Here is a 22,158-nt window from a genome sequence, read left to right as displayed (position 1 = left end):
ACATTTTTTTTTTGCAAATTCAGGCAGGGTCCCAACCTAAAAAAACTTACCTAAAGCCTGACATGTTTAGAAAACAAGCATTTTTTTTGTACAAATTTATTTTTTAAATTTATATTTTTACTCAAATTCTCCCACTACAAAATGTTGTGTACATTTAATACAAAATCTTTTAAGTTTTATGGTCGGACCCGATTCATGAAAATATTTTAGCCCAATTGTTCTTTGTGTTATGGGCATGGGAGAAAATAATGAGTGGCCCATATGAACTTCTAGTTTAAGTCCCAGCCAAAATGTAACTTACCCTCTCCTGGTCTAAACCCTAAACCCTTTTTCCAGTTTCCCTCGCCATCCGCAATACATTTTCCTCCCAATTATTAACAGTAAAGAAAACAAGGAGAAGGAACAGTGATGGAAACGCAAAGGAGAAAGAGACCGGGGCAGCCGCCGAGCGTTAAAGAGCTCGAAGAACTAAAGGAGCTATTCAAACACCATATCGAGTCATTCGATTACATGATCGATGAAGGCTTGGAAATTATGCTTAAACGCGTCAAGCCTGTGCAAATATTCGATCCCAATTCCACCAAAACCCTTAGAAATATCCTTTTTTTTCTTGTTGGAATTTATTTTAATGGATTTTTCTTGTTTCTAAGTTTTAGTTTCTTCCTGGTTGTTGATTCTGTTACTTGGTTTTTGCGTCCAAAAGCTCAAAGAAATAAAATAATTTTGAATAATGTTTTCGTAGTAATAGAAGGTGAATATGAATGTATGGAATAAAGCTACATTCTTTTTGGGAAATTAGTTAATTTTCGTGGTCAAGGAATAAGTCACTGTTTGATTGTTGTTTTTTTTTCTATTGTTTACTTGAGTGAAACGGGTGATTTGAGGAGTTATATAGTGCAATTATGTTGGACTTAGTGTTTCAAGTTTGATAGGCAAACATAACTGTAATTTTTTTCTTAAGTGCAAGTGTGTTGATGTTTGTTCTTGACTTCGTATTTTACTCTGGCTGGATCATCCTGAGATATTTCCACCACAAAAGGATCGATCTTCGAAGACGTCAGCTGGAGCATTGCTTCCATTTGAAGTAAAAATTTACAACATAATTTCCTGGTCTTCGATTATAGTGGGTTTCTTATTTTATTTATTAATTATTGCATTTCTTTTAAACAGTGTAGACAAGCAAAAATTTCTTATACGGGGAGCTTGCATATGGATGTTTGCTTTCAGTGGAATGGCGGAGTTGTTATAAGAGAAAAAGTTAATTTTGGAGAATTTCCCATAATGTTAAGGGTTAGTTTCTTTCATTCTTTTTGTCATCTTCACTTAATTTTATGTTTTACCAAGAATATTTGTCTAAGTGAATTGCATAGCATGTTTTACTAGTGTATGAGCAAATTAATTTTAGATTATGGGAGTATCGTATTGCTCTAGCTGCTTATAATTGTTCATTTTCTTTAATTTTCAGAATGAGGTCATTTACTTTGCTTTGTATTGATCACTATTTGGAACCATAGACTTATTTTAGTAAGATTTAAGTGATTAATTGTAAAAAGTGGCGTTATTACTTCGTTTACATCTTTATTTAGTATTTACTTTATTTAATTTTCCAAGAATATTAAAGCATATCCAGTTTCTTATAAGACAATGAAGATCTGTTAATAAGTTTTTTCTTTTTTGGAAATTTGACCCAAGTCCTAAGGCCAGATGCTATGAGTTTATAGCTATTTCTACTAAAGCTGGAAGTGTAGTTTTCCTCTATCTGTTTTACCATGTAAGACATAGCTACCTAAAAGCCTGACTACAGTACTGGTGCTGTCTTCATGTTGCCATGAAACTTTTAATTTAAGTTGCTGGTATTGTTGTCAGCTTCTTCTAGTTTGTCAAATTCATCAAATTACACTTTTATGTTCTTGCTTTAACCTATTACCTATGCCATGTTAACTACTACTTATTTGTTTATGTTCTGATAATATTTTATCTTACAAATTGTTTTAAAAAATGCTTTCAAAACTAAAACTTTTCAATATGCTTGCATCAAACCTTATGTTGCAATTATGTCTTCCTTTGCTTTTGTTGCAAGATGTATTTATTCTCTGGTGGTGAATAGATGCTAATTATTTGATGCACGTGACTTGTAAGTATTAGTGCAATGATTTGATGTGCAACGTTAGAAAAAGAAAAAATACAGAAGAAGAAAAGGGACTTGGTTGTTGATTCATTCCTGCCTACACCTTCTTCTGTCTTAATTAAGGGTAACAGTAAAGCAGGAGCATGACTGTCATGACCCCTGCATGTGAAATAGAGATACTTTTGCATTGGCAGTTTGCAAACAAGGTGTTATCTTTCATTTCCCCCACTGTTAATGTAGAATTAGCTCACATTTTACAGCATCACTGTGAATTAATGATTTTTTAATCCAACCTTGTTCTTTTCTTGGATTATCTATTATAGTAATTTTATTCTGCTTTACTTTGGTACTCATGTGCTGAGTGTATTTTATTTTATGCAGTCAAAACGTTGTTACTTGCAAGGTGCTAATCCCGAGAAACTGGTTGCTTGCAAAGAAGAGGCACGAGAAATGGGTGGGTGAGTAATTGATTGATCTCTCACCATTTATGTTTGACATCCTTAGAAGTTCTAGCAATATCAGCATGTGCATATTTTATTTGTTTGGAATTGTACATGATATATTTCAGATTGCTCGCCCTTTTGCTTTCTTTTTGCCCTTTTGTAATTGCACTAGTGTTTTGCATATTTTACGTTATTAGACTCATTCAAGCCTATGTTTCTTGTATTTAGGAGCATAAAATCTTATAGTATAAGTAAACCACTAATTGTTTGTATGGTGTGGAACTATATGAATCTTACACAGAAATGATACCATTTCTGTATGAGATTCTAACACTAAATTATGCATAGTGCATTCTATATCCAGTTTCCCCTTTTTTGTCTAGTTTTCGTTTTCCTTATAGCATTTTAAAAGCCATTTAAAATTTTTATGGCAATGCAGCTATTTCATTCTGAATGGGCTTGAGAGAGTTGTCCGGGCTTTGATATTGCCGAAACGGAATTATGTGAGTGAGCCAGAACTCTTTAATTTTGGTTGACGAGTTAACCTTTTTTGTTTCAGATTAATGAAATTAATATCATTCATACGTCTAGAATAGAATACTAAACCTATTGTAAGATGACTGTTTCTTAATTACCCTCCCATTCCTTTCATTTCTTTGATTATAAAATGTTGCATACTGAGGCAGTATTTTATTTTCAGCCTATGAGCTTGGAACGGAATTCATTTCGCGAACGTCGGGAGGGTTATACTGATAAAGCAGTTGTAATAAGGTTCTTGTTTTTATAGATATAACTTTATAATTACCTTCTTTTCATTCAAGTTATTATTCCAGCATCTCATTGGATCACTAAAGAGCTTATTAGATCTTTCTTATTCTGCTGCTCAAAATTGTTTTGGATGCTCATATAATTGTTATTCTAGGTGTGTGAGAGATGACCTGTCTTCTGTAACAGTTAAGTTATATTATCTTCGTAATGGGAGTGCAAGACTTGGATTCTGGTAAGAAATTCTGAGCTGAAGTAGAAACATGATGCTTGTTGTGTTTGATTATAGAACAGGCTTATACATTTTGTTTTAATTTATGTTTGCAGGATACAGGGGAAGGAATACATGCTTCCTGTTGGCATTGTACTTAAGGTGTAGCCACCGGTTCTTTTACATACATTCCCTTGCTCGCAATATACTTCTCTTCAAGCTTTTCTTATGTGATACTTTGGGAAACCAGTTTTACCTTATTGTGAATGTGTGATAATATACTGGGAACTGTATGGAATCATCTTCGAACCTGTTAGAATCATGTTTGTCCTATATAGTTTGATTGATGTTTCTAAATGGTTGTTAGTAGCCTCAGAAATGGCTTCTAGAATCCATCTTCTGTGTTTTCTGTTTGGATATTAAAAAGTTTGGAACCCTTTGGGGTATCCCCTAGCTTGTAACTAATAACTCAATGGCCTATTGGTCCGCAGAAACCAAAGCATACTGATGATCAACACTGTTGGTTACTCCTAAAGCATCTGGCGATCAGCCTAGCACCTGATTTCCTTCTCCAAGTCCGCAATCTCCCCCTTCAGTCCACATTCCTTTCTTCCTTTCCTTGAAACACATAACAGCCAACTAAACACCTTCTTCACTCTGATTTCCAACTTGGTTGACCTGCAAGTTTCTGCTCATAGCTACTGGCAAAGCTAACTGGCTTGTCCTCCACATTCTTTTTCTCTCCAACAAGAGCTCTCTCTCCTCCACAAGCTCTCTTGTTAAGCTTTAAAATCCAAGCTGATCTGTTGAAAGTTGGCCTCCTTATCTGAAGTTTACCTACTAAAATCCACATACCACCCTTGACAAGACACCAAAAGATTATCCTTTCTCTGCTCAAAAATTGCTATTTGGTTCCTTTACTGTTTTTATTGTTATGAGTTTTCATGATGAACTTGAAGCGAGTTTGATGTATTGTGAAGAATTTTGCTTAATTTGGGTTAAGATCATGATGCATGTTAATGATGGAAAAGTAAACTGTTTAATGAGAAGATGACTAGCTTCACCAACAGGACTTGGAGTTTGATGTTGTTCTGCTCAGAGAGAGGTTAAACAGGGAATCTAAAGGAAAGGGAACTGAGAGGAAAGAAGAAAGTGTTTGGTGTTTTTTATTTCAAAGAAACTCCACAAGCTGATTTTCTTGTAGCCATTCAAATAACAGGAAATGACTATTTTTTTGGAGAACACCTTAAGAAAAAAAATTATATTTTATAGTTTTCTACTAAAATGGAGCCTTAGTTTGGAATACTAAGGATTTCCCAATACCCTTTTTGTACTTGTTAGAGTTGTGCTCTTCCCCAATTATGTTGAGGTATTCTAGTTTTGTCAATAGAAGCAATGCACTTTTTTAATGTCTACATTTTTTCCCCTTCAGTAGCTTGAGTGTCATCTTTCACTTAATTCAGTTAATTTCTTCTATCTAAGTTTTGTTTGGTTGAGAACTTATGAACATTGAATGGTTTGTTCTCTTGATAGTATTTTTCTTACAGCCAATATTTTTATTGTACATCACAATCTTGTTGCAGTTGTCCCAATCTTTTCAAGTCCTCCGTGTTTCAGCTTATGCTTATGCAAGCCTCAAAGTATGATTTCCATGTATTGCATACTTCCTGGGCTCTATTTGATTAATGCTTTTGCTATTTACTTTATTTTTCAATACAACATGAAAAGCCCCCCAAAGGAAAAAAAAGGGAAAACAAGGGACAACTGTCGGAAAGCAAAAACACCAAGAAAACAGGGCCTCAGTATTTCACCTTCATATATCTCCATCTTTTTTAATCTACACCATCAATTTGTTTCCTTGTGACATAAAATTAGGTTTAATGTGATCTGCTTCTTTGCCACACTTTCAACAAAACAAGATTTGTCCTTGCTTCTTCTTCTTGTAGTTTCTTAAGCTCTTGAATTTTATCCGCTTGATCTATGCCTACTGTTCGTAGATATATTTCTTAAATCCTTTTGATTTCTGGTTCTAATTCTGATTGTTCTTAGTAGGCTCTGATTGACACTAATGATCACGAAATTTATACAAAATTGACATGCTGCTATAATGAGAAAGATGGCGACATAAAGGGAGCTGTTGGCTCGCAACTTGTTGGTGAAAGAGCCAAGATTATTCTTGATGAAGTTCGGCACTTGGCGCTTTTTACTAAGGACCAGTGTCTACTGCATATTGGTGCTTACTATGATACTTGTCTAATTATCATTTTATTTCATATGTTGAGCATCTATAGTAATATCCTTTGTTGTAAATGTAGGGGAACACTTCCAACCTGTGATGGAGGGGATGGAAACTGAGAGTTATTCTTCTGTAAGTTGTATTTGTTGTCTGTAAAATGTCCCCTTTTGTGGTGTAAAAATAACAGAAGCTAGTTCATTCCCTTGAGATCTTTTTAGAGTGAATTCTGAGACATTTAGTGCCCTATTATTTTCTCTATTATTATATACTTAGGTTGCTGATGCAGTGCTGAGGAATCGCATATTTGTTCACTTGAATGACAACAATGACAAGTTTAATCTGCTTATGTAAGTTATAGAGGTTCTCTTTACCCTAGCTTCAACTTAATATTTTAGAGTAAACTTGTCACGTACTGTTGTTTCATGAACACATTCTTTGTACCTTTTTGTTTTCTATTTAACTTCTTCTCTTCAGCTTTATGGTGCAGAAACTTTTCTCGCTTGTAGATCAAACTTCTGCGCCTGATAACTCAGATTCTTTGCAAAATCAGGAAATTTTACTGCCTGGCCATCTAATTACAATTTACCTTAAGGTAGACAGACTTTTAACTATTTGAAGATTTTTTCCCTTTCTTTTACTCATTTAAAATATTTAATGAATCCATGAAATCAGGGTAATTTATTACTAAAAGTATAATGATATGCATCAACCGGTTGACCTTTCGTAATTAGTTTCAGTTAATTTCATGTGATTTGCATGTGAATTGCATTATTTATTTTTTTAATTATTTTACTAAAATAATACTATTTAAAAGTTATTTTTATATGATGGGAATTCCTTCAATGAGTAATCTATGTAATTTTCAATGATGGTTAGTTATTTGATTGACAAGATTTATAACTTTTTCTAAGTTTGTATTCTGGCATAACTGGATTAGGACAATTAATTAAATACATTTATTGTAAATAAAATTTAAACCGACATAATTGATTATTGAATTACATCAAAAGCTAATGGGTAATATAATCTTCACCTATGTTTTCTATTCCTTAAGCTACATTTATATAGTATACATTATTCTTTTAGTAAACCTTGCAGTAGTTCTTTGGTCGTTGGAAATAATTTTTTTTAATCAGGATTTGTTATCATTGTTCTCTTATTTTATCCACTAATGCATGGAACAGCTAGCAGTACATGTACCATGTTAAATCAGCTTCGTTGATGTAATTTCACATAAAGATTGATTTTAACCCATCATTTATTTTTTCAGGAGAAACTGGAAGATTGGTTGCGCAAAGGAAAAAAGCTTGTTGAAGATAAGATTAATAACAACAGCCAAAATTTTGATTTCTGCAGCTGTATGTTATGCCTTGCCCATTCTATCTTTTCTGTAACCTGCTTTCTCTTTCTGCACCATCATGTTCTGTTTTATAGCGTTTCTAATATTTTGCATCTTCTGCTTCCTGTTGGTGGCTGAAAGCTTTACCATTACTAGTTTCATTCATTTCTTTTGAACCACCGTATACTTTAATTCTACTGTAGTTAGTTGTTTTATGATCAATACTATTGTTTCCATTGAATGTTCAATTTGGAAGAAGTTGGATAAACCTGATTTAAGATAAACTGGAATTGACTTGTCCAAACCTGATAACCCTATGATGCCTGATCCTGAACATCCCACCATTTACCTGATCTTACCTACCACACTTAAGATCTCCAGTGGGACCTTGGATGGCATCTTATATCTCGCATTCATGCATTGAGCTTTTTTGTTCAGGCTTCCAAGTGTACTCTTGAGTTTCAAGTGTTGAATAGGTACTTTTTAGTGTCCTGCTTCTATAAGGACAATTGGTGTTCCAAATCTCTAATATATTTTTTTGTAGCGAAAAAATAACAAGCATCTCCATCCTGTTTCTGTTGTTTATTTTGAAATGCTTAAAAGTGATCTAAAGACATCAAATGCAAAAGTGCTGGGCTTTTCATGCTTGGTGATGTTACGTTTCCTATTTTTCCCATAGTACTGCCATGAAGTTTTGTATTTATTGTTCTTTTAATTAATTCTTGCTGTCACGTAAGAAATTTTGCTAGATTTCAATGCATGAAAATGATAAGCAAATTTCTTTTAGCCTGCATCTTGTCCTAATTTGCTGCTTAAGATGACTAACTCTAGATTTTTAATTTGCAAAAATCCTGCTGCTTGTTTCCACTTGTGGACTGATATTGCTCTTATTGGTTGTGCAACGATGCAGTAAAAGATGTCAAGAAGGTGATGGACAAAAATTCTTCGAAGCAAATTGGTACAGCAATTGAGAATTTGTTGAAAACTGGAAGATTGATAACACAAACAGGTTTAGATTTACAGCAGGTCAGCTCTTTCATTCATATATTTATTTCCAATATTCAATTATGTGTGTGGATGTCAAAAATGTCAACTTAAACTATGAAATTGAATTGTTAGGTTAAGTTTTCTTTTCTTTGACCCTTTTATTAAGCTCGTCCAACTCTTGCTTGAGCTCCCATTGTGCTGAAGCACGATTAGCCTGATGACTGGAATTGGTTCCAGAATTTGGGAAAGACTTATTGTTCATTCATGTGAAATGTAATGACCTTGCTTTGGCGGGATGATGGCTGGGTAGTGACTTTCTTTACCATTGGCCATGTTTTTAAAGTCGATCAGCCATAGAAGTGAAGCTTTGTTTATTCCTCGGTGTGTGTAGAAAGATGATTAATGATGTTCGTTGCTGCTGGTAAATTCACCTTGTTCCCTCGCTATAGCTGAAATACTATCGTAGCACAAGAAGGCTGCCAGTGAATGAAAATGTAATACTGGTTAGCGAGCTGAGCTCTTTTTAATGAATTGACTTTTATATCTGTGAATATAGCTGATCTGGAGAAAATGGAGGCAGTTAACATGTCAAATAAAAATTCTTTTGGTTATAAAATAATATCCAATTAATTTATCAGTGAAAGGTAGAGATAATGGAAATTGGCAATGTGAGGGACTTATTTAAGGTGATTTGGATGTCTGAGATGAAGTCACATGAGATTAACTGTAAGAAGATGTGACTTGATGGAGAATGAAGTTGTAAGCAAATGCGGGTGGAAAGAAAAAGAGGCCTTGGTTTTATTGGTCTTTTCTAAGAAAACATGGGTGGATTCAAAAAGAGGCCTTGGTTTTATTGATCTTTTCAAGGTCTGATTCTAGGGTGCACAATGCCATATATGACCTTGTAGTTTAACTCACATGGATGGAAAGTATGCTGTTTAATCCTTGGAAAATAATCACGAAATCACTTGAAATTATATCATTACTGATTTATCTTTTTAGATAATTGAAGCTAAAAGGAAAAGGAAAGAAAGATTTCCATTGGTTTTGCCACAAGATGCTTGTGCTTGCGCAGAGATTGAAATGTCTGTTTATGAGTCTGATATAAATGTTGAAACCGATTAGCAGTCTATTTTGAAGCATATTTTGAGAGTATTCATGCACATTTGTGGTTATCTATATCTCTAACTAATAAGTGAAGTAACTGCCCTTTGGAGGTTACTGTTTAAATTTGCCGCTTCACATGTGTGAGAGTTTCGTTTAGTATCTATGCCTTGTATGTATCTTATGTTTAAAGCTTTATAGGGTGCACTTGTAAAGGTTGGAAAATCATTAATAGTTTTCTTTTGTTTCACTAGAGGGCTGGTTTCACGGTTCAGGCAGAGAGGCTTAACTACCTACGATTTATTTCGTTTTTTCGGTCTGTTCATCGTGGGGCTTCATTCGCTGGACTTCGAACAACCAGTGTTCGGAAGTTGCTACCTGAGTACGCATCTGTTTGCCAACATAGTCAGCTATTTGTTTTTGTTCACTTTAGGCTTTTGTATTCATGAGGCTCTTGTATTTATTTATTTATTATTTTTGTAACACCTCATTCTTTTGATTTATAGATCTTGGGGATTTCTTTGCCCAGTGCACACTCCTGATGGAGAGCCTTGCGGGTTACTGAATCACATGACGTGTACTTGCCGTAAGTCGACCTTTATTTGCTTTTCTTTTTGGTCCTTTGAATATTTTGCTGCTAAATTTGAAGTAATTTTATTTTTCTTGAAACAACTGTTTAGGAGCCTCAAGTTTGAAGGGATGAATGTTACTAGATGTTTAGCTTGTTCTTGACAATGTTAGCCTCCATTTTTGTGATTGTTACTTATTTCTTCCGGAAGCATTATTACTGTTTATGGATGAAGGCAAATTGATTTGTTATAACTGTCTGAAACTGATATAATCTGTTTTAATGTTGGACTTGGTGGGGCTTGAGTTGGCTATTTCTAAATGGTTGTATGATGATTGCACATTTGCTCAGATAGCCTATATTTAAATTGTATCCAAATGCATAACCTGCTGATTATCCCTTTAAAAAAAAGAAGAGTAGAAAAGATTGATTTATAAAATATGGTTAGGAAATGTGAAGAAAAGCAAGTAAAACATGGGGTTTGAAACTGCAGTTGAGTTGAATAAATCTAGCCTCCAACTAAAACAAGTAATGAACAATATTGGTTGTTGTTGGCTTCTAATCTCATAATGAATATTTTTTCCTTTCTTTTCTTGCCTTAAAGGAAGGAACAAACTACATGTACATGTACATGTACATGTACATGCTCATGCATCTTTTATCTGTTACCCACAAATTACTAAAAGTGTTTATTCATATGTATTTGACATGTAATTTCTTTGCTTAATTTTTATGCCAGGAATTACATCGTACTACAACTCACAAGGAAATATTAGAGATTTTTTTAAAATAAGAATGTCTATTCTTGATGTCCTAGTTGGGGTTGGAATGACAACTTCATGGCCAAAAGTTGATCATGCTGGGCCTCCTCGATCTCTTCCTGTTCTTCTAGATGGTTGTGTTATTGGCTCTTTATCCTCTGGTGAAGCTGACAAAGTTGTTGCTCATTTGCGGAGATTGAAAGTGTCAGCTGCTTCAGTGGTCTGTTCTAGTTGCTAATTGCACGATTCCATTTTTATTAAATTATTTTTAAAATTTGTATAGTGTTTTTCAGATTCCTGATGACTTGGAAGTGGGGTATGTTCCTCTAAGCTTGGGTGGCACATATCCTGGTTTGTACCTGTTCACTTCTCCATCTAGATTTATTCGGCCAGTCAGAAATATTTCTATCCCATCTTCGGATGGGAAGGATATTGAACATATTGGGCCCTTTGAACAGGTGAATACGGCTTTCTCCTCTGTCTTCTAGATCCTTTTCATTTATATTTTCAAATTTCTGACCTCAATCATGTGGACTAGTTCTAATATTAAGTTAGCAGCCGGGAGTTAATTCTTCTGTTTTATAGGTTTTCATGGAAATAAAATGTCCAGATGGTGGGAATGGAGGAAGAAGTACTACTTTTCCTGCAACTCATGAAGAACTTATGCCAACTGCAATGCTTAGTGTGGTTGCTAATCTTACACCTTGGTCAGACCATAATCAAAGTCCACGTAACATGTACCAGTGCCAGGTGTTCTACCATGTTCTGAGAATAACATTGTACTGTATGTTTAAATTTCAATGTTTTGCTTTGTATTTACATTTGGCTTTGTAGATGGCAAAACAAACAATGGCTTTTTCTTTGCAAGCACTACATTCACGCGCGGATCAAAAGCTGTACCATCTTCAGGTCCTCCTTCTTCCTTTCTTTTTCCCTTTTTGGGAAGTCGTACATGATTGTGTGCTAATCTCTAGTTTTTTCAACAGAATTTTCCTTTGGTGTTCTGACTTATTTAGTTATTTGTATATATGTGGTACTGTTCCTGCTCTTGATGCTGAGAGTTATTGATATTAGTTATGTTAGGGTAATTTTCTCATGTGAGTTTCTTTTCATTAAATTAGGAGAAAATTATTGTTTAGGGGTTATATTCTGGTTTCAGTGTGATTGGGGTTGAAAAAAAATTATGGGCACTTGCATTTGATATGGCTGGTACGAATTGGTAATATATCAGTTGTCATTTGACCAATTCATTCACTACTATTTGATAAAACAATGTCTTCAATTATAACATAAAATCTAAAAAATGACCCTTTGGAAATTGTTTCTCTTACGTGTTAATTGATTGATTAGAATTTTCTTTTAGAAAGTGATACTACTTCTGGTTCACTTCTGCTAATATTCTTCTCATTGCCGATATTCTTCCAAAAGTTTTAGAATCTACTTAATGTATTCAATCAATTTTATTGATGGAATTTCTTTTATAATTACTTTAACCTTATATTCTTTACATTTTAATTATTACTTTTCCTCTTTAACTTTTACTATTTTATAATATTTTAGAGAAATCAATTAATTTAATATATATCTAGTATTTAATTTTCTGTAGAGTAGTGAACAGTTTTTATAGTAAAAGTTCAATACTTAATTTTCAGAACTTAAAAACTTAGTGTTTTATTTTTCAATGCTGATTTTTTTTCAAAATTTCAAGCAGTACATTAGAAGGGACTCTTGAGAGGCTTGTACTTGAATGCTTTGAGGCCTAGACCTCATCTCATAAGAGTTGAAATGCTTTGTCTAATTGGAGGGTAGAACACCTCAGCTTATGCTTTTGACTTAGCATTGATGTCAATCTCATATTGTACATTTTCACATGGTTGCATGGCTATATATTCCATTTAAACCCTTTTTTTTAGTGAGATATATCGATTTTAATGTCCAGATTGTCTAGCTAATCTTTGTGGTATTTATGCTCCCTCCAATTGAACATAGGGTAATACTTCAGAATAACAAATTGATCTACAACAGGGATATCTCTTTTTACACTCTGGAATGATTTTCTTAAAGAGTCCACAAACTTTCTAAGGAACTTAAAATATGACCAGATAAATTACAATCCTTTCTTTGTTTTTTGATGATAATTGTTTTAATCTTCTTTGTCTTCAATTACTGGGGCCTGGGAACTCTGCCTACTCTATTCTGGTAATGGTGACTGTCATCTTGTTATTTGCTTTTGGTTTACAAACTTTCTGGGCTATTTTCAGACTCCTCAAACACCAATTGTGCGCACAAAAACATATACAAAATATGGCTTGGATGATTATCCTTCAGGAACTAATGCAATAGTAGCAGTGCTTGCATATACAGGGTATGCATTTTAGTTAAGTATCTGGAGTAACATTATCCTGTTGAAGGTTCCTGAATTTAAACTGTATTTATTATGTAGATATGATATGGAAGATGCGATGATTTTGAATAAGTCTGCTGTGGAACGTGGGATGTGTCGTGGACAGATATACCAGGTTTGCCCTTATCTTCCTGCATGGTTTATTTACTTTTGCTTCTTGTCTTATAGTTTTGGAGTATTCTTATTTATGGAACCAGTTCTCAAGGAGACTGATTATTTTTCTCCTTATTGCCAGTCAAGGTCAAAAATATTTTTGTTCTGTACTCAATGTGATACTATTAATTTAATTATTTAAGAACCAGTGTTTGTATCTTTAAATAAGAATAAAAGTTTTGGAACGTGGCTTCAAAACTATTTCTGTTGTACACAGTTTCCCTGGTCCTGGTATACGCAACACCTTATAGATATTAAAGAACAATGTGCATCGTATTTTTACAATTTTTCTCTTTCTTGTTTGTCTCTCTTTTACCCTTATATTCTTTCATGCTAATGCTTACACTTGGTTTTCTTTGTTATGTGGCTTTTTACTATTGGTTATTCTAATGTTGATTATTTGGTAGACGGAAACTATTGACTTGTGTGAGGGTAAGAGCAATCAAGGACAGAGAATTTTTAAAAGAGAACATTCAGATAAGGCAATATCTTCTTTTGTTGATTCCGATGGACTTCCATATGTTGGCCAGGTTAGATTCTATCATGTATTTTGCTTATTTTATTATTCAAACTCTCCTGTTATTGTTTTGGTGTCCAAGTCATTGGTGGAAATTTTCAGGTCATACATGGAAACGAACCATACTGTAGTACCATTAATCAGGTAACAAATTCAAAGAGAGTCTACAACCACAAGGGTTCAGAAATGGCTATTGTTGACTATGTTGCGGTTGATACCAAAAATAAACAGCATCTTGAGAAGGTAAGTTGCACAGCATCTTTCAGTCATTCATTATCCGAGAAAAGCCTAGTGTATGTCTGCCCTTGCTAAAACTAATCTGATGCTTCTCAAACTTAAATAAATTAAATTAAAAAATTAGTACACTCAACCTATTTAACTAAATCATAACCTTTTAGATTAAAGAAATAAATAAAGGTTATTATTTCATATCCATACACCGTAACTTCACAAGCTTGGTTAAATAATTTTTATTATCCTCAGGAACAAATAATAAATTTTTAATGTTAAACAGTATAATTTTTGCCATAAATTTCTGAATTAATGAAGGATAAAGTGAGTATAAAAAAAATATCATTAGTTATTTGTTACTAGATCCTTTTGAAGAATTTTGGATTTATAGCTTCATCTAAAAGCTCAAAGAGCTTTCTTTGTAAGCTAAAAATTAAAAAATTTTGGGAGTCAAATGTCTTTTGCTTTTGCAGTGGAAAAGCTCTTTCATAATCTATGCTGAGGAATCCTACATATGCTGGAGTGTATAAAAGATTTTTCTCCATTTTGTTATTTGTAGTTAATACTACTGCTGTCACTCAGCTTTCCTGGTTTTCAGTGTTGAAATTAGCATAGCTGTTGTGTTAGCTTGTGTGTTATCAAGAGATCTGTTACATTTTTTTTCTAGGATATACTGATCGCAAGTCCATAGATCATTAAAATCAGTTTCTGTATTTATCATATTATCTAATGTGTTTCAAATAGTTAATAACTTCTGGTGACTTGATAATTTAGAATAAGTAAAGAGCAATACTTGTATGATAACACCTCCATTTACTTAATGCTTTTGTTCTGAGTTTTTTTTTTGCTAACATTAGGAGTTTTAATTATTTTTATTTTATAATATTTTGATGTACAAGAGGGTCATTTGCAAGCTTTTTTTTTCCTTCTGAAAACCTTCTGTCATTGATGACGTAAACATCATACCTTAGCAGCAACAGTATCCTTTAAACAAATCTGTTTTGGGCAGGTTAATATTCGTTTTCGACATCCAAGAAACCCTATCATTGGTGATAAATTTAGCAGCAGACATGGGCAGAAAGGTGTCTGCTCTCAGTTGTGGCCAGATATTGATATGCCATTCTCAGGAGTTACAGGAATGCGCCCTGATCTCATAATCAATCCTCATGCATTTCCTTCAAGAATGACGATAGCCATGCTTTTGGAATCTGTTGCTGCTAAGGTACTAATCCTAGTTTTTGTAGGAGTATTATTTTTATCAACATGTCTTAGTATATAAGTTAGCAATAAACTAATTTCATTTGATAATTTTTAGCCACTTACATGATTTGTTTTAAGCAGAGGAATTTTTTTTTACTTATTTCAAAGAGGTCTTATTTTTCATTGGAGTTTTACTTATCCTTTTAATTTCAACTTTAAATTCATACTAATTTTTCCTTATGTTATGACAAACTATTTTAATACACAAAAATTAAGCTCTTCCTTACGTTAATACACTAATTAACCAATTGAGGCATAAGTTTTAACAGTTAATCAAGGAAATGAACTGAGATAAGTGCATGCTTGTGGCATTGAAACTAAAAATTGAGGCATAAAAAGTACAGATTGATAAAACTAAAAATTTGTGAATAATGCTGTAATCCTCAATGGAGCTTAAATTGCAGCAAGGAAGGAATGTTTAAATTAGAATTCTTCCTTGTTTTACAAATTTTGTTCATTAGTTTGGGCTTTTTGTGTAAGAATAGTGGTCAATTTTATATTCAATGGTTAAACTGGAAGTCTTCCATGTTTTACAATTATTATGAGTTCCTAAGTGTGAATTTTTATGTATTCCAAATATACTGCAAGGATTTTAAGAAGCTTAATAGTTCAAGAATCAAGAGTGATATCTTTTATTTCGTATCACAGGGAGGAAGCTTACATGGGAAATTTGTGGATGCAACACCGTTTTCTGATGCAGTCAAGGGAGCTAATGGAAAGACAGAGACAGAGTCTGAGTCTCTTGTTGATGAACTTGGTTCCATGTTAAGAGCTCGTGGGTTTAATTGCCATGGAGTTGAGGTGTTATACAGTGGGGTTTATGGAACAGAACTAACATGTGAGATATTTATTGGCCCTGTGTATTATCAGCGTCTTAGACACATGGTTTCTGACAAGTATCAGGTTAGAATTTTTTTCTTTTTAAATATATTCTACAAAATCTCTACATTTCCAATGTAGTAAAGTAGCATTCTTTTAACCAAGAAAAGGGTAATAAGTAATCTATAGCATGTTAAGAATCTTGATTTAATTTATTTAATTGTTCTTTAATTTATATTACACCTCCAATCTTCTGTTTGTCTCTGAAAGTACAAGCGTATGCATATATTAATGCCTTTTAGTTTGTCGCTACATTTTTTGATGTTTAATTCATTTTCTTCCTTATGAAATCAGCTTCATGCAATTATCAAATTGATGCTTGCAGTTAAATTGTATGGAATTTGCTTCTATATTTTGATGCATGCGCAATTACTCTTTGATTTCTTGGTATTCATTACTGGAATCTGTTATTTCCCCATTGAGCTCCATTGTGTTGTATGCAGGTCCGTGCCACTGGACAAGTTGATCAGATCACTCGACAGCCAATTAAAGGAAGAAAGCGTGGTGGAGGTATACGTTTTGGAGAGATGGAACGAGACTCTATGCTTGCTCATGGGGCTGCATATTTATTACATGATAGGCTCCATACGTGTTCCGATTATCACATTGCTGATGTCTGCTCTCTGTGTGGAAGCATCCTTACTACTGCAATTATCCAGCCACAAAAGCGGGTCGTTAGAGAGATCGGCGGGTTGCCTCCTGCTAGGGCTCCGAAGAAGGTTATGTGTCATGCTTGCCAAACAAGCAAAGGGATGGAGACGGTCGCAATGCCTTATGTTTTTAGATATCTGGCTGCTGAGTTGGCGGCTATGAACATAAAAATGACAATACAACTAGGTAGTGAAGCTGGAGGTTGAAGCCTACTGCAGTTCTCAAATGTTTTGGCGAAATCTTATTAATGCTGTTTGATCCTTCAAAGGAGAGAAGGGACGGAGATAAGTTTGATTTCAGCCAAACACTGCTCCGTGATGGTTACCGGAGAAGTCGATTTTGTTTGTATATCATGTATTTTATTTATATTTATTCTGCAGTTATTTTGAGTTTTATGAGATTTTTTTTTGTTGTAATTGGTTAAATTGTAGAATTTGGCTTGATAAGCGAACAGAACTCAAATTGTTATTTTGAATCAATCCAATCATCTACAACTATTATATTTTAGCAGTTGATGGTAGGTTATTTGTTTTGTTTTGCTTAATCTTGTGTGGTATTATGGAATCTATATTTTTCCAGATTTAAGCATGTTTGAGACATTGTTTAAGGACCAATTTGTGTTTAAAGCATAGATTCTTGCATTCAATGTGCACTTTAATTATTTAAATATTTGATTTATTAGCAAAAGTAAATTTGATGGTGATTTGAAACTGAATTGAATTGAATTAATTTCCACAACATGCCTTCTATAGTTTCTTAAAATTTGAGGTAATTATTGTTTGTGTATTACCATAAAAAAATTGTTTACTATAACATGTTTGAAAGTTGAAATCCTCTAATCCTATTTTTGGAGGTGCGGTGGGAATGGAGGTCCCTGTGGAAAAAGGAGTTTTGGATTCAGGTAAGCATGATGGCTCGAGTTTTGTGGGTGTGAAGCTTTTTGAAATAAAGAATGATAACAGTAATAAATTGTTAAAGGCAGAGAAGGGGGGGGGGGGGTTTCGGTAAAGGGTTGATGATTTGGTGGTAAGAGTGGGAAAGTTCTTAATAAAACACTTGGGAGTCGGGGCGATAAATTCAAGACCTTTGGTAATTATTGTTTTTCACTTTCAAATTCTATGAGCTTATTAATCTTCAAATTGATATTGTTGGTGATTCAAACGCTTCTAAAAGGAATGAGAAAGGTTTGTAGGGATCCGCTCCTTTTGATTAATAAGGTTTTGTAACCATTTTTTTCCTATCAGTTTTATTATGAACTTATCTATATTTTCGTGAAATTGTCAAGGATGTATCAGTGTCAAATTTTCGTGTGTCTTTCGTGAGTATATTGCCAGTCTTTTAGAAACAAGAGTAAGTGGCACTAAAGCTGATAATATTATTGCTAATTTAGGTTTTCAGCTTTTTCATCGTGTAGAAGTTGTTGGATTCTTAGGAGGAATTTGGATTGGTTGAAAAGATTCAGTTTGGGTTGAAGTGGTTCATAACCACCCTTAATTTATTTTGGTTAGGGTCTTCGACAGTTCTCAATACTACCCTTTCTTTATCATTTTTGTGTACATTAGTCTTGACAGACAGAAACGAAACATGTTTTGGGAAGGTTTATATGCTACTATTCCACAAGGAGGGACTCCCTGGTTAGCTATTGGGGATTTTAATGCCATTTTATTTGACAACGAAAAGAAAAGTGGATGGGTTAGGGGTGTGAGGTGTTCTCTATTTGGGGAGTTTATGGATACTGCGGCTTTGCATGATTTTGGTTTTTGTGGCCCTTCCTTTACTTGGCATAGAGGGGGGATTTTTGAGAGATTAGACAGGGTTATTGGAAACGAAGCTTGGCTCAACGAGTTTCCTAACACGTTAGTTACCCATCTCCCAAGGTTTAAACCTGACCGCTTCTTCTTTCAATGAGACCAGAGCTTAGAATACCCAAGGAACGTCCTTTTAGATTCCTAGCTGGATAGCTAGAGCTAGAGTTTTCCAGATTTTGTTAAGGATCAATGGGGGTTTAATGGTAATTTGGCAGATTCCCTTTCTAATCCTTATGCAGGACTTAAGTAGTGGAATCAAATTGTCCATGGTAATTTAGGCACTCGGGAAAGGCATTTGGTGAACAAACTCTCAAGTTTATAAAGGAAGTTGGAGGTTTCTAATTCTAGTTCACTCCTACATTCAGAGATGGAAACTCGCGAACAGTTGGAAAATGTCCTCCACCATGAGGAAGTTCTTTGGAAACAGAATCCAGATGTGAGTGGTTAAATTTGGGGGACTGCAATACTAAGTTTTTTCATTGTCGTACCCTACAAAGAAGGAAATATAACCGTATTGCAGTTATAAAAAGTGAATATGGTTCTTGGATCTATGATGATGAAGCCTTTCAACTCGAAGAAATTAAATTCTTTCAAAAGCTGTATGGTGACCAACTTAGACCCATGAGTATGTTACCTCCTAACTCTTTCCCTAATTTGGATAATTGTGATTCTCAAATTTTAGGAAAGGAAGTGTCAAACGATGAGATCAAAGCAACCCTTTTTGATACGACGTGAGTTGAAGGCTCTAGGAAGTGATGGTTTCCAGACACTTTTTTTCCAGAAGTAGTGGGACTTAATTGGTTCAGGGATCTGTGAATGGGTGAAAGAGGTATTTGCTGGTAAGAGTATTGAGCCTGAATTGAATAACACGCGGCTAGTTCTCATTCCTTAAGTCCCTAGTCCCGAGAAGTATTCAAAATTCTGTTCGATTAGTTTATGTTCTGTGATGTATAAATTGGTAATGGAAGTCATTCCTAACCGTTTTAAAATAGTGTTTCCTAAGATCATTGGCCAGGAACATGCACGCTTTATTGTTGTAGGACGTAACATTATGGATAATATCCTGATTGCCCAAGAAGTCATACATTCGATGAGGAGTAAACATAAGAACAAAAATTGGATGACAATAAAAATCGATTTGGAAAAAGCATATGCCAGAGTTCGATGGGTGTTCATTGGGGCTTCTCTTTGGGCTGCAGGCATTCCTCGTATGCTTATTAATGTTAATGTCTGCTATTACGAATTCTACCATGCATGTGCTATGAAATAGATCTCTAACGCAAAAGTTCAAGCTCGCGAGGGGTATTCGTCAGGGATGTGTGCTTTTCCCATACCTTTTCATTTTTTTACATGGAATGGCCGGGTATAGTTTCACTATGCCATAGAGGGTGGCCTCTGGTAGCTTGTTAGATTATCGAGATCTGGCCCATCTCTTTCACACCTTTTCTTTACAGATGATTTTTTCATTTTTGGTCATGCAGATCCTCAACAAATTTTGGTACTTAAAGATATTTTAGAGAGGTTCTGTGGGTATTCTGGACACTGGATCAATGCTCAGAAGACTCACGTTTATTTCTCCAAAGGAGTGGTCAATGCCATTGGGTTACAATTGAGTGAAACCATTGGATTTCAGAGGGAATCTAGGGACATATCTGGGTGTACCTCTCCTTCACGAAAGGATTTTGTTAAACACTTTCCGCTTTGTTGTTGATAATCTAGGGACATATCTGGGTGTACCTCTCCATTACTAGTTAATTTCTTTTCTGGTTTTATGTGGGAAACTTTATTATGTAAGTGCACGTACTGATCAAGTAATACAGTGATAAGATGATGCCCTTCCAATGAGGACCAAATTTAATTTTAACCTGCTAATTACCAATTATCCAATTTTATCCAATCTGGATCAAGAAAAGAAATTCTAATTACTACTGAAGTTAAACTAAAGGAATTAAAGAGATTTTATTAAACTACATAAAAAAAATAAAAATTACTAAGTTTCTCAATCGATTTTGAAAGATCTTGGAACTCTAATTTACCTAATTAAGTTAATCAATTATCTCTCATTCAATTGTTCAGTCTATACAATTATTAACCTATGATTCTGTGGCATTAACTAGACCCTCCCACTATCTAGCTAAGTTAATCCCCCTCCCCCACCAGCTATATTCCTGTGCTAGGCAAGTCGAGCAACGCCACTACGGACAAGCTTATTGGGTTGATTTGCGCATCAGGTATATTCCTATCCTAGCTGTAAATTAACTCATTCGTCAGCGCTACTAAAGTTAATCCTAATCTATTTAGTCTAGACCTAAACCTTAATTTTTATCTTCTACGACAAATCAAGATCACCAAATTAATACGACTTGGTGGCCAGAAAAACAGAGTAAATAAGCATAAAGCTGAATAAATAATTAACAGAGATTGAAACAGTTGAAGAGAAAATATTTAATTAACTAAAAAATATGATTCAGCATCATTCCAAGCGAATAGATTTTAGTTCTTGTTGCGTTGAGAAAACATCACAAGAAGAAACTCAAAACAAACTTGCTTTGAAAAAAAAGTAAAAATAAAATAATCTAGAGATAAAAATAATCGTCGAACTAAAGCCAAGCGCTCCAGATCTCTTTCTCTTCTCGTCTTTGCAAGGTTGAAGCCCCCCTTAGTATAAAGGTTGAGGTTTAAAGTTTCTTTTATGTCAATTCTATAATCCGCTCCATCATCTTCCCATTAGCCATTTAATGGCTGATGACCATAAAAGGAGAAGTCTAACAGTTGAATGACCATTTTTTAAGTTTTAATAGTTAGGTGGAAAAAGAAAAAAAAACGAGAAACTTATCTAGACGGCTACAACTGCATTTACCATTTTTTATGTTTTCTGTCCCTCGGCTCAACACATGCATTTTTCTTTCTTTAATTGATGGCTTAAATAGGAACCCACATTACACACCAACTCAGTAAAACACTTGAAATAAGTAATGTAGCTGGTCTCTAAGTAAAGGGATAAAACTCAAAATTGTACATGAAATTTGATTGAATGTGAACTTTGATACACCGACTTTAATTTGGTGAAATTATGCGCACGAAAATTTAATCGCGGTTCAAATGTATAGTTGAAACTTTGATTTTAATTCAACTATATGTATTTAAAGAAATAAATACATCGATTTATTTTATTTTACATCACATAAATATAAATATAAATATTTGTGGATGCAACATATACATATAAAATGGTGTTGCATTGCTAATGGTGTTAGAGATTTATAAAAATTGGATGAAACCAAATTACACAAAATCAAAGTTTATGTATAACATTGCACATTAGAATAGAGTTTCAAGTAAAATTTGTATATCTGAGTATTTAGGAAAGAAATTGAAATATAAAAATACGCGATCAATATTTTTACACTAACTGGTATGGTTTCCACGCTTCGCGTTGGATTGATTAATTGATTGGGAGGTTAAAATATGCTCTAAGTATATGTACGCTTCGTGCATTAGGAGGTTAGTCTCCTACTTGTATTTTGAGGAATCTAATCTCTGTATTTTATGAATATAGAAATTCAAGTCCAACAGTCACAGCCGTTAAAATTCTTCTATTAAATTCACTGGTTTGACACCTTGAAATAAAAAATCCACTTGGTAGTCATATAACATTAAAAATAATGTTGAAAATATTAATTATGATTTTTCCCCCTAAAAACACCCCTTCC

General features: G+C 34.0%; 1 protein-coding gene across 1 annotated transcript; it reads left to right on the top strand.

The window, feature by feature from the left end:
- The first annotated feature begins 302 nt into the window (after positions 1–302).
- Positions 303–17,144, top strand: LOC107915173 (DNA-directed RNA polymerase I subunit 2). Its single transcript, XM_016844334.2, has 27 exons — positions 303–595; positions 1,002–1,084; positions 1,171–1,290; positions 2,510–2,586; positions 3,011–3,074; positions 3,272–3,342; positions 3,494–3,571; positions 3,664–3,709; positions 5,600–5,780; positions 5,863–5,915; positions 6,057–6,130; positions 6,258–6,375; positions 7,054–7,141; positions 8,033–8,148; positions 9,468–9,595; positions 9,720–9,799; positions 10,521–10,762; positions 10,836–11,000; positions 11,128–11,292; positions 11,377–11,451; positions 12,804–12,907; positions 12,986–13,061; positions 13,507–13,629; positions 13,719–13,859; positions 14,857–15,069; positions 15,756–16,010; positions 16,430–17,144. Exons 1-27 carry the CDS (start codon positions 409–411, stop codon positions 16,841–16,843), a joined length of 3,537 nt encoding a protein of 1,178 aa, XP_016699823.2. The 5' UTR covers positions 303–408; the 3' UTR covers positions 16,844–17,144.
- Positions 17,145–22,158: the final 5,014 nt, after the last annotated feature.

Source organism: Gossypium hirsutum, chromosome D10 (genome assembly GCF_007990345.1).
Source record: "Gossypium hirsutum isolate 1008001.06 chromosome D10, Gossypium_hirsutum_v2.1, whole genome shotgun sequence".
Lineage (NCBI taxonomy): Eukaryota > Viridiplantae > Streptophyta > Magnoliopsida > Malvales > Malvaceae > Gossypium > Gossypium hirsutum.
The sequence above is the reverse complement of the archived record's forward strand: the minus strand, read 5'-3'. Positions and strand labels throughout refer to the sequence as shown.

What these genes read in the sequence shown, in the direction of transcription:
- LOC107915173 (XM_016844334.2), top strand. Translation starts at nt 409, where the DNA reads ATGGAAACGCAAAGGAGAAAGAGACCGGGGCAGCCGCCGAGCGTTAAA. An exon ending in AAGTGTCAGCTGCTTCAGTG is followed by an intron (nt 10,763 to 10,835) that starts GTCTGTTCTAGT and finishes AGTGTTTTTCAG; the next exon opens with ATTCCTGATGACTTGGAAGT. An exon ending in ATATTGGGCCCTTTGAACAG is followed by an intron (nt 11,001 to 11,127) that starts GTGAATACGGCT and finishes TCTGTTTTATAG; the next exon opens with GTTTTCATGGAAATAAAATG.